At 34.0% G+C, this 13,555-nt stretch overlaps 1 protein-coding gene across 3 annotated transcripts; it reads right to left on the bottom strand.

Moving 5' to 3' along the window:
- Window positions 1-9,670: 9,670 nt before the first annotated feature.
- LOC101894021 (leucine carboxyl methyltransferase 1) lies at window positions 9,671-13,132 on the bottom strand. 3 transcript variants are annotated; one of them, XM_011292066.3, is made up of 5 exons: window positions 12,882-13,132; window positions 12,541-12,830; window positions 10,570-10,995; window positions 10,186-10,502; window positions 9,671-10,096 (listed from the first exon to the last, which is right to left on the bottom strand). In XM_011292066.3, the coding sequence occupies exons 2-5, from the start codon at window positions 12,757-12,759 to the stop codon at window positions 10,060-10,062; spliced, it is 999 nt and encodes a 332-aa protein (XP_011290368.1). In that variant the 5' UTR covers window positions 12,760-12,830; window positions 12,882-13,132; the 3' UTR covers window positions 9,671-10,059. The 3 variants fall into 3 exon arrangements, with proteins under 3 accessions (XP_011290368.1, XP_005178236.1, XP_005178237.1); XM_005178179.4 differs by having other exon boundaries at window positions 12,541-12,818; XM_005178180.4 differs by having other exon boundaries at window positions 10,198-10,502; window positions 12,541-12,818.
- Between the last annotated feature and the right edge of the window lie 423 nt (window positions 13,133-13,555).

Below are 13,555 nucleotides of genomic sequence, written 5' to 3'. Positions count from 1 at the left end.
TTGTTTGGTGTTGAAAATTGGATATATTTTGTAGAGTAGCCCCTGAAGAATGGTACCGGCAGATTTAAGGTATTTTGAGGGTTTTCATGTTAGTTGAGCATTTGCGGTTTTTTTGGATATCACATTTTTTCATAAATATAGGTCATATATCCAGAAAAAGTAGCTAGAATACTAGCTATTGTCATAGGGTGTAGTACCCTTCAAATAAGAATTTTAAAAACAATTCCGTTGAATAATATCGAAAAATAGAAGTTACCGTGATGTGTGAATTAAACGAAGAAATGGTCCTGCATAGACATTTTGTCGTAATTTGTAGTACCCATTACGAACTCCAAATGCGAAATGTGAAACAATTCTGTTGTTGCTAAAATCATCTAATTACCGAATATCGGGAGGTATCGTTATTTGGTGGCTATGCGAAGATGTAGACTTGCGTACGCAAATTTTTGTCAGACGCTGTAGTACTCATAACAAACTTTAAATATGAAATTTGAAACAATTCCGGTAAAAATGTCGATACAATCATCAAAATACCGAATATTGGGAGGTATCGTTATATGAGGGATTTACGAAGACGTGGACCTGTATAAGAAAATTTTTGTCATCAAAGTATCGAATTTGAGGTATGATTATATGTGGGGCATACGAAAACGTGGATCGACATGACCCTGCCTCCTGGCAAAATACACATGTGTGCAAAATTTTAGCCTTCTATATCAATTCGTTCGTACGCTGATCAAAAATATATGTACTTTGTTGGGTCTGACATAAGTATTTCGAGAAATTACTTAAGGAATGACAGCGTTAATATACCCTTCATAGCAAGTACAATGATATAAAGGTAGGGCTATGATACCATATGATTTCAATTTTTTCATTTTCTTGGCTTAATATGTCATCTATATTTGTTTATGTATGTGTTTTCTTTTCAATAACAAAAAAATTGTTCAGAAAACATTCAAAATCGGGTGTTTTCAAAATGTTTATTTCAACGTATGCATCGACAAAATCTAGAGTTTTTGTAGCGAAATAATTCCTTAGAGATATATAGTACATGATTTTGAAAAGAAGTGTTGACATTTCATTCAGTTATCGCGGTTTTCAATTATTTATTCAAAATTAATGCAACAAGTTGTTTGATTTTTTATTGTTTTGATACTAATTCTGACATTACAAGCCAAACAGGTAGACCTCTATACTTGCAATTTGTTCAAAGTTGACCTACCTTCTCTTCATTGTACCATGCTTCGTAGTATGGTGGAGTGTATAAAAAGCAGTAATGTTAGGAACTTACAATATAAAATTTCAAAAAAATCTATTGACAAATGGGTCTAAAATGATCAAAATACCAAATATCGGATGATGCAGACATATGTGTCCATTCAAAAAGTTGACCTGTAAATATAAGGTGTGTCTGGTTACTTTTCCAGCAGGAATTGTCCAGCAACTTCTTTCTGAGAGAGTAAGGTAGTTTTATTCTCTTTTGCAAGGAAAATGCGAAAAGTAAACAGACGGTATTCCTGCAGAAGTTTGCAAATAATCAGCTGATTTGTCAAAACAAACCAATTTGTCCCCATAGGGAGAATTAAAACAAAGGAAGCAATACTAATTTTACAAGTTTTTTAAATAAAAATGTTGGAAATAGTCTTTTATTTTCTTATTACATATTAATATTTACTTTTTTTCACATTATTTTACGTTGTTCTCAAATTGAAACTAAACAAACAATAGAAAACATCTGATTGAATGTCGATGAATGAGAAGAAGAAGAGTTGCAAGTGATTGCAAGAAGAAATTTGTCCAGCAAGAATTTGCAAACTCTCACTGAAAGAACTGTCAAAATTTCTCTCTTTAACCGCTCTCTTTTGCAGAACTTTCGGGTTAACAGACGACTTCCAGTAACAATTTGTAACAATTGTTACAAATTTTAGAGTAACCAGACACACCTATAATTTCTTATCATAGGAAGTCAAATACATTACGAACTCAAATTACCAAATTAGAAAAAACTCCGTTGAAAAAAAGTGTTGTGAAGTACAGGCTGTCTGTCCGAAAACGCGGTCCTCGGCAGATAATTTTCTATAAGAGAAAAAGGTACGTTTTGTAAAAGCCACATACCAACTGTTAATAATAATAAAATAATTCCGTTGAACGATTTGGCTAAAATTATTCAAATACAGAATATTAAGAGGTACCTTTACATGGGGACCACACTTAAACTTGGATCTTTATATACAGGTCTTTGTAATGATGTTTCCTACACACTAAGAACACAAAACGTGGGGATTGAGATTCTAGCGCTTGGGCGATATATTGATAATCTACTTGTCGATTGAAACACGATAATACAGGGTGAGATAAAAAAAACTGCAACAAAGCCAAACGCCATCATTTTTACATTTTTGTTTTTTAAGTTTTATTGAATGAAAGCAAAAAAGTCGGAAATATCTTCAAATTTTTTAATAAGTTTAGATTTTTTGTAATTGGTCACCTTTGGCACGAATTATGGCCTTCAAACGGCCAATGAAACCGTCACACGCTGCTCGAATGTCCATTCCCGTCAAAGCGCTTGCTTGAGATGATCGACACTTTGGTATTTAGTGCCAACCTTGCTTTCCAAAATACTTCAGACACAATACTCCAACGGGTTGGTATCCGGTGATTTTGGTGGCCATTGTACGCTGGAAATGAAGCGAGGAACCTCATTTTGTAACCATTATTGGGTGGCGCATGCTGAGTGCGATGTTGCTGAGTCCTGTTGGAATGTCCAAGGTCTGCGGCCAAAATGTTTGCGTGCCCAAGACTTTAAAAACCCTCTAGAATATTTTCGCGATAATATTCGGCATTTATTCTGATGCCACGGTCGATTAATACGAGCGTAGAGTGACCATCGGCTGTTATGGCGTCCCACTCCATCACCATGGCGGGCGCTTTAGTTCTGTTCTGGTGGCCAACCGAAGGTGCACATTTTCAGCTGACCTCTTTGGCAAGTAAACACGATCATTTTGTTTGTTAACAAAATGCTTCGGCAGTTCATCGCTTTCGGCCAAGCGAAGCAACTCTTTAGAGTCTATTTTCTTTTTGTTGCGGCGTAAGTTCTTTCACTTTTTGGAAGTTCAATGGCTTTACCCCGAGCTCATTTTTCAATATTGGCTGAATGGAATATCGCGATATGTTCAGCTTACGAGCCATTTTTCGGCGGGTTTCGTTCAAGTCGCTTCTTTACTTTTCGAATCATTTCTGCTGATGTTGCTGTTTTCTTCGGCCCACTTCCTTGACGTCGGGCTACTCTACCAGTATCACGGTAACGAGCGATATAACGAGACACAAAATATTTATTCACATTTAAATGCTGGAGTGCTCTAACGATAGCCACTTGTGGTTTTCCAGCCAAATATAAAGAAATCATGCTATCACGTTTGAATTCCATCACGAAATACTTTTTTAAGGAAAATTCTCACCAAAATGCTTGTGTACGCTTGTAAGCTGTCACTGGAATAGTTGTAACATCTTTCGGACGAGTGGCTTAGAAATGACAGCAGTCTGATGTTGGTTGCAGTTTTTTCATCTCACCCTGTACTTCATTTCGTTCGGAAGCTAGAGTGATTTCCACAGACATACAGCCGGACATCGCTTAATCGACATTGAATTTTTGGTGATCAGGAATATATGTACTTTGTGGGGTCTAAAATGTATATTTCGAGGTGTTACAAACGGAATAAAAACAATATTCGAAAATTCCTATATGTATAGTGGTCTATGTATGAAAATTACTATATTAGTCATATTCAACATCAAGGATATTTGATTCAAAAATGTAACCAAATATAAACCAAAAGTTGTAAAACAATACATACCCAAAATAAACGTGTAAGTCGTTCCAAAACATTGAGATCGTCTTATATTCTACAAAATTAGATCAAGCTCTAGAATGGACTACATACTAAATGGACTATATTTCCAAAAAACTTTAAATGAAAATGGACAGTATGTAGATTTATTTTTTGAATCTCATCCATGTCATAACTTCCCAGATCTGGTCCAAAAAATTTTACGAAATTTATATCAGGTATGAAAATGGGATGCACTCCAAAATTTTAAAAATCATACGTACCCAACTAAGCGATGCATTTTTTTCAAAACACTTTATTTATACCAAAATCAGATCAAGTTCGAAAATAAAATCCATTACCCATGCAGTGGTTAATAAATGTTGAATTTGAATTTATATTTTTATTTAATATTTTAATAGTTATTAATATTTAATTAGTAAGGCGAATCAATAATCACAAAAGAATATATATAAATTTTGATTGAAGTTTATATATAGGCGATGTTATATACATACAACCGAAATTATATCGGAACCAATTATGTAGCATTAATGAAGAAAACAAACCTCATCATTATCTCGAACGCAGTTATTGGCCACTTGTTTGTGTGTTAGCTATTACCCGCATCGGAAGTGATAAAGGCGCTCATATTTATTTCTATGTACATGCTTGTATCTACTTTTATTCTCCCACTTAAAGATGACGCTTTCAATCGTATTTCACTTTCAAAGGGGTCAATGTGTGAACCGATTTAATTAAATCTTTAATTGTCTGTGGCATGCTGTACGACCTCTTGGCCACAACGGAACCATACACATTCTGGGCACCATAGCCAATGTCCGCATTGGCGATTCATTGTCTCCAAAAGTCATCCGCCTAGAATTGTCAGTGATGTGAGTCGTCCACAGAGGAGAATAGAAATATGAATCATTTTTGCATAAAATTCAATTGTTATCGTTTGAATTGTTTGTATTCGATGCTTCGGACAGTTGGTTGTTATTTTTTTCGTAATTTGAATAATTGTTAATTAAATTATAATGTCTTATTAGCAATGAGATTTGTGCAAAGCCCCTGCTAGTGGACAGAATAATCAGCTTCGCATACTTTATAGGTTCATTACAATTTTACATGTAATATTCAATCGATGAATCTTTAGGTCAAATATATATCTGAACCTTATATTAAGCTGTTCTTTGTTGTACACGAATCAAGACCCTATTATTTTGAAAATAATTTTTTGGAAATGCAAACAATATTAAACTTAAACCGAACATGAATATGACAATATAGTACCAACAAAGTGGAAATGTTGATTAAAAAATATATATATTCAACATTGGGTGAATAGGTTACACAATTCGACCAAACCATTTCACATTGCAATGTCTTTAAGATACTTCCATAAGATTCGGAGATAGACACCACCTCGCACCACCCCTTTTGGAACCATTTAGAATAAAACGGAACGGTCTTCTTTCCCGCAGACGGTCCATTTTTTTTTTAAATTTTAAACTATGTTGTTCTGTTCCGTCAAACTTTTTCAAAAAAACAAATAAATAAGATGTAAACTCGGTCGGGCCGAACTTTAAATACCCTCCGTCATTTGGAAAGTTACACGTTTTATCTGTGTATGTTTTTCTGTTAATTAGTAATGGTATAGTAAATTTAAAAAACCATTAAAATATTGGGAGGTCTAGTTATATGAGGTTTATGTACAGGTTTGCCCATCTGGCAACGCCATAACTTTTGACAGAGATGTCACATCGCTTAATGACATACCGCGTTTGAAGCGTCAGTCCAAGCAGATTTTTACCATGAACCAATACACGCGCTCTGAAATAGTTGAAATCTACATTAAACAGAAGAAGTCAATTGTAAAAACTCAACGTGCTTTTAAAACATTAAAAAATGTGAGAAGTGCGCCTTCTAAGAACACCATTAAGCGTTTGTACGAAAAATTTTCGACTGGTAAGGCTCTTTCTAATCCAAAGAGGCCATATAAAAGTCGACCAAGGCGATCGGCCGAGAATATCGCTGCCGTACGAGCCAGTGTTGAGAGGTCCCCAAGAACATCCCAAAAACGCCGTTCTCAGCAGTTGGGCATGGCTCGGTCCACTTTACAACGGATTATTCGCATTGATTTGCATTTGTTCCCGTACAAAATTCAATCGACGCAAAGAATGTTGCCTGCGGACAAGCCTCGTCGATTGGAATGGGCCCAAAAAAACATGGGTCCGTCGAATATGGGCAACCCTGTATAATTCTGTCATAATATAGATCATTTCCTACAAAGGGGATAGTATTCAATACGAACTTCAAATGCCACAGCTAATTGAAAATGCCAGTAAAATCATCAAAATACTGAGATTGGGAATGTTCTGTTATTTTCGTTAACCCTGAAAACGTGAGTCTGTATATACAATTTTTTACTAAAGAGGGTGGTACCTATTGGGAACTCCAAATACCAAACTTCAAAAATATTCATTGTCAGTCTGTTGTAATCAAGCTAGAGTCAAAACAAATAAAACTTATCAAAATTTTGCACAGATCAGTATTTTGTCTGCAGGCAGGTCAAGTTCGAAGATGGGCTATATCGGTCCCTGATATCGCATAGCCCCCATATAACGGTACCCCCCGTTATTCGGTATTTTGATGATTGTTTATCCCCCATATAACGGTATATCCCTATATTCGGTATTTTGAAGATTTTAGCTAGGTTTGGCTGTGCAATATTCACCGAAATTGTTTGAATTTTCGCATTTCAAGTTCTTAATAGGTAGTAAAGCCTGTGACGGAAAATTGTCTATGAAGGTCCATGTCTTCGTATAGCGCCGATATAACGGTACCTCCCTATATCCGTTATTTCGATGATTTTTGCTACATAATTCACCGGATTTTTTTTCAAGTTTAGTATTTGAATGTTGTAATGGCTTATGATAAAAGTTTCCTATACAGGTCTACGTCTTCATAATAACAGCTATATTCTGTATTTTTAAGATTTTTACAGAATTTTTAACGGATTTTATTTTTTTTTTTTTGAAAATTTCCAAATTCGTTCCAAATGGTAGAGGGTATTCAAAGTTCGACCGGGCCCGAACTTACTGCTTTTTTACTTGTTATTGCTTCAACTCTTTACAATACCCCTTCAGTATGAATTTTTCTAAGCCCATTTTGCACACCATTAAACATATAATCTTTCGTACATTATATAGTGTGCATTTTGACTGTAGCACTCAATTCCAAATCCGTCTGCATATCAAGAAGTTACTCACTCACAGTGGTTTTAATACCAACATTTATATTTCTAGTTCTATTCCTATGCTCTACACCGAATTTAGTACTTTCGTGCAATACATAGCCTCATAGTAAAAGTCATAAGTTCAGTTCTAATCCTACATCTACAGGGTGAAATGAAAATACTGCAACCAACTTCAGACTGCTGTCATTTCAAGCCACTCGTTCGACAGTTGTTAAAATTATTTCAGTGACAGCTCATTATATTGTTTACAAGCGTACAAAAGCATTTTGGTTAGAATTTTCCAGAAAAAAAGTTATTCGTGATGGAATTCCAGCGTGATAGCATGATTTCTTTATATTTGGCTGGAAAACCACAAGTGGCTATCGTCAGAGCACTCCAGCATTTAAATGTGAATAAATTTTTTGTGTCTCGTACCATCGCTCCTTACTGTGATACTGGTAGAGTAGCTCGACGTCAAGGAAATGGACGAAAGAAAACAGCAACATCTGTGGAAAATGTCCCAAAAGTAAAGAAGAGACTTGATCGAAACCCGCGTCGCAGTGGCCGAAAAATGCTCATGAACTGAACATATCGCAATATTCCATTCGTCAAATACTGATAGCCGCTGAAATTCCAAAAAGTGCAAGAACTTAAACCGCACCAGAAAGAAAATAGACTCAAAAGAGCTAAAGAGATGCTTCGCTTGTGGTATACTGCCGAATTTGGTTTTCTACGATGAGAAAACATTCCTTATCCAGCAGTTTATAAACACACAAAATGATGGTGTTTACTTGCAAAGAGGTCAACTGAAAATGTGCATCTTCGGTTGGCCACCAGAAATCAAGCCCCGGCCATGATGATGGTATGGGACGCCATAACAGCCGATGGTCTCGCTCTCCACTCGTATCAATCGAACGTGGCATTAGAATAAATGCGAATATTATCGCGAAAATATTCTGGAGGGTGTATTAAAGCCTTAGGCACGCAAACATTTTGGGCGCAGACCTTGGACATTCCAACAGGACTCAGCACCATCGTATTCATCACGCGCCTCCCAAGAATGGTTACAAAATGAGGTTCCTTCATTTTCAACGCACAATGGCCACCAAAATCTCCGTATAAAAATCCGTTGGATTATTGTGTGTGGAGCATTTTGGAAACAAGGTTGGCACTAAAAATTCGTTCCAGCTCCAACCATTCGCCCAAAACCAAATTGTACCAATTTTAGCACATATCAAGATTATTGTCCGTTCCAGAACTGCAAGAATGTAAAACCTTTTACTGCGATAATCGAATTTCCTTTGTAATATGGAAAAAACTGCAATTGCAGATTCTGGAACAGAGCATGGTACTAGAAGTTGGAAAATTTGCAAGTTAAGAGGTCTATATAAAGGAATAATATGTTATTTTCGATAATTATAGATCTCTATACATACATACTTGCTGCATGATACTTTGAAACAAAAAAATCAACCATTTCATGATCAAGTTATACATTACTATCTAGTTTTCATATTCTTCTTTGACTATGATACCAAAAAAAAAAAAAAAAAAAAAAAACAACAAAAAATAAAAGAGAGATCTGGGCAAAATTTTAGCTTTCTATCTTAATTTGTTTAGCCTGTAGCGTGATTACAACAGAGGGACGGTCAGGGCTAAATCGTCTTAGAATTTTACGCTGATCAAGAATATATATACTTTGTTGGGTCTAAAATGATTATTTCGATGAGTTACAAACGGAATGACGAACTTAATATACCCTCCATACTATGTATGGTGGAGGGTATAAAAACAGTTATCCTAGAAAAAACTGTACACTCTTGCAGTTCCGAGAGCAAATATATTGAATAATTTATTTTTCTGTATGGAAACCTCCTATAAATATTAATAAAATATGTCAAGAGGTTATCGGTAAAATAAGTTTTTTAAGAAGTCAAAAATTTGGAGATGCCGCTTTGAATTTGGGATTTTGTTTCATTCAAAGTTTGATTATACGACAGTATTCGTATATGAACTACATGCCATTTTACACGTCTACTGCCTATTACTGTCTTAATTCACATGTCTTAATTTAAATTTCATTGAATATATGGAGTCGAGTTCATAAAAAGAAATTTCAATAGTTTTTTGAGTAATTATATGACCTTTTTTTGTGTTTTATTAATGAAAATAGACACATAAGTTATTCACATACAGTTTGTAAATTTTCTTTTGTGGATATTGGTAGAACTGTTCCATATAATAATATTTCCATTGAACATTTCGTTTACTTCTTTAGTATGGAAGGCGTATAAAAATAAAGTAAAATTCTTTTACAAAGTTTATTAAAATTTTCATAAATATCATATATTTGGGATTTCAATGAGGAATAAATAAATTAAGCAATAAAAACGTTATTTTCCATACGTATATGTGTTTGTTCTGTGTCAAAATTCGTGTTGTTTGGCAAATATTGAATAAATATTAAATAGTTTTTCTTTCTTTGAGATGACTTAATTTTATTACTTAGTAAACTTTAGAAAAAGAAAAATACATATGATGAACAATGAAGCAGTTTAAATTTAATATATTTTTTTGCATTGTTAAACATTAAAAAGAAAACAACAAATAAAAGGAATAATGTGATATATGCTTGAGCCCAAAACTGGCATTTACCCATTAAAATTGTTTACAACTTTTTAACAAAATCGCAGGAAATGAGTAAATATTTTTGTATGTATGTGTATTTTTTTTAAATTCAATTTGCGTTTGTTCACAAAATCTTTCTTTTGATGATTATTACAGTAACCAATGGGTTTGTGGCTTAATAAGATACAATATATCCATTTAAATGATTACCAAAAGTAATGTACAAAATATTTTGTATATTCTCTCTATTTTTTCGCTTTTTTCATATACAAAATAGACCAAAATGCTGTTGCTCCTTCATCACTGTATGTGAGAAAATTTTGTAAATTGTGCAGCCTTTCGTTTCATCATACTTTATGCTTAGTCGATGTTTAAAGAGGACATTCGTTTCTCAACCCTAAAAAGATGTGTAACAAGAAAACAAGAGAGAGAATATGTTAATTTCTAATCAACTTTGAATGAAAGGCAACAAGGAAGAAATTTTACACGTTAACGCACGTAATTTCAATGTCTTGAAATAGTTCGCCTATCCATGCCACGACTAGGCAATAGTGCTGAAATAATTGCACCAACAATTCACCCTCATCAAGCATTTCTATACGTTCAATACGCTGACGTTCTGCAGGTGGAATACTTTGATAAACTTGAACCATATCCCAGGCCCGACTTCCGCTCCAACCACATTCAAGGAATCTGCCCATTTGTGTTTCCAAAGAGATGCACGCATCTACTCCCGCTAAACTACAACCACGACTGCGTAGATTATTAAGCATTACATCTCCGAAACGATCATTCATATTGACCTGTATGATAGAAATCAAATTGAATTTATCAAATTTGATAAAAGCAAAAGACATTCACACTCATTACCTGTTCATAATTGACAAATACGGCGCTAGAAAACTTACTGGCAATCCATTTAAGTAAATTTCTACAATTATTTGGTTCTATATAGACCAACACGCATTCAGCTAAAAATATTGTTGGTAATGTATAATCTACTTCGGCTTGCTGTAATTTATGATCCACCTCATCAATATTTCTAAGATCTACGCCCATTAGATGGTAGTTTGGACCATGTAAATCTGTTGGACTTAATTTAACTTCACCATCCTCGTCATGTATTTTGGCCAATAGCACTTTATTGCGCTTAATTGTATAGCATTTTCGCGCAGTAACAGTTGGAAAATCTAACTCAATGAAATTTTTCACTTGATGTGGTGTGTCGCGCAAACGAAAATAGAGCGTGTCAAATCCACATCCTAAGTTGATGATTTGACAATTTCCATTAGTTTTCTGTGAAAATGAAAAAAAAAAAAAAAAAAATGGTCAGAAAATGTAACTTAATTTGTAACATGGTATAACAAAGTGGTCATTATCTGAGATTTCAATTTTTTTAAACAATTGTTCGCATTTTTAAGCAAACGCTTCCCAAATGAAAACATCGGTAACATTTGGCAACTAATTTCTCAATATATATTGTACGGAAAAATAACTTGCCAAAGTGAAAAAATGTTTTTCTATATAAAGTACAATAGAAATGGTAGCAAAACGTAATTATCATGTCTATTAAAGAGAATATTTTTTAATATATGCTTTGGACAAAACTTTTTCGAAAATCTAATCAAATTATTTGCTTTTACACCCTTATCCACTAAGTAATTATTTTAAAAAGAATGTGGTAGAAAAGTTTAAGATGATTTATATATGCTCTTGTATTTTAAATCTAAATTTGCTGCTCATTGTCTATTGCTTTTTGTCAGGTTAAGTTCAAAGATAGCCTATGTCGGTCTTCTTCGTAAAATGCTCCAATATAAGTTTACCGAATGATATCATCTACGTTCAAGGTTGCATTTTCAATTAAAGTTGCTGCATTTTCAATTAAATTTCAGAGACTTGGGATGATGGTTTTCGCCTTTATTTTCAATCAAAGTTGTTGTAATTTAATTCTTTTGACATCCATGACGAATTGTAGGTATTAAATGTTCGGTTCAATCGAACTGTATTACGAATCATTGAATTTTTTATATAAATAATTGATAATAAATAAAATACAGTAATAATAAAAATTAGTTCCACCCATGGTACAAGGTAGGCCAACTTTGAAAAAATTGCAAGTATAGAGGTCTACCTGTTTGGCTTGTAATGTCAGAATTAGTATCAAAACAATAAAAAAATCAAACAACTTGTTGCATTTATTTTGAATAAATAAATGAAAACCGCGAAAACTGAATGAAAGGTCAACACTTCTTTTCAAAACCAGGTTCTATATATCTCTAAAGGATTATTTCGCTACAAAAACTCTAGATTTTGTCGATGCATACGATGAAATGAACATTTTGAAGACATCTGAATTTGAATGTTTTCTGAAAAATGTTTTTGTTATTGAAAAGAAAACACATACATAAACAAATAAAGATGACATATTAAGCCAAGAAAATAAAAAAATTGAAATCATATGGTATCATAGCCCCACCTTGATATCATTGTACCATGGTTCCACCGAGCACGATTTTTTAAATGAAAATTAATTTGATATTTCAATAACCAAAAATGTCGAAATAACATTGAACACTATTAAAGACCAGAAACAGGATATTTTAAAAGCTAGACAACCAATGTCAACAATGTCGGCAAGCAATAAAATTAATTGCAATCAAATACAACTACCATTCTCCCATAAAATATCCTGCGGGGCCTAAAACAATACATTTCTGTATGAATGCATGTGTGTTCGTTCGTCCATGAAAATTTAACCCTTCCCTCGGGGTAGGGAAGAAACACCCAATGCAAACAAATGCCCGAGGAAGTTGTTAAGCTATAAATAGTAAAAATGCTGACCTTCAGGAACTTCTCTATACACATCTCAACGCCCTTGACCCTGGCAAAATAGCCTCGATTTATCTCTGGCGCTTTGCGGTCTTGGTTGCGCACAAAAAATCCAATATAATCGTCTTTCCAATACCCCAAACGCACAGCACCACGTTTGCAATCGCTGGCATCGTCATTGGTTGCAATCACAGCCTCATCGCAAGGATGAAATGAACACGGCGGCTCCATGATAATACAGATGGTTGGTGACTTTTTGACTTTGCCTTTTTTCTGGTTGTTGTTGTTGTCTGAAAATAGAACTGCATGGCACCTTTAAGCATATCAAACAAACATGAAGGGGGTCAACCTACAACAATTCACTTGTTATGGGGTGTTGGTTTATTAAAATCCTTGTTGCTTGTTTCACTGTTATCTCTTTATGTTAATAATATTATTCAATAACTGTTTGTTAAGGTTTAACCGGAACAAATTTAACTTAGTTTTAGTTATTATCTTGATATTGTTTCTTATGTTTCAGATTTTAATTTTTTTACAGAAATCTCCTTACATCAGGACTATTTTCCGAAATACACAATGACATTTTCGCAAAGAAAAAAATATTTTGACAATCAACTGATTATAGGGATACCTCAGTCGACATTTGACTTATCGATAAATCGTGTTCTTATAAGTTCTTATAAGTAATCGATTTTATATTTCCGTTACAGTTTCCCAACAAAGCTAATTGGAATTTGTTCAAAGCCACTTATGGAATGTATTATTCATTCCAGTTCAAATATGATCTGTTCCAATACCTGCAAGAATTTAAGGTGGCGTTTCCACAGCACTTGATTCGCTCTCTATTCGTTGTTTGACCCCATGCACAAAGTACCTAATTCTTCACACAAAATTTCCTGAGCGAACACTCATATTTGTACATTGTTCAAATCAAATCACTCTCAGAACAATGAAAAAATATGTCCCATCCCTATCAAATGAGAGCATTTATCGAACAAATAAATTATGACATTTAAAAATTAAAAAT

This window comes from Musca domestica, unplaced genomic scaffold (assembly GCF_030504385.1).
Source record: "Musca domestica strain aabys unplaced genomic scaffold, Musca_domestica.polishedcontigs.V.1.1 7, whole genome shotgun sequence".
Lineage (NCBI taxonomy): Eukaryota > Metazoa > Arthropoda > Insecta > Diptera > Muscidae > Musca > Musca domestica.
The sequence above is the reverse complement of the archived record's forward strand: the minus strand, read 5'-3'. Positions and strand labels throughout refer to the sequence as shown.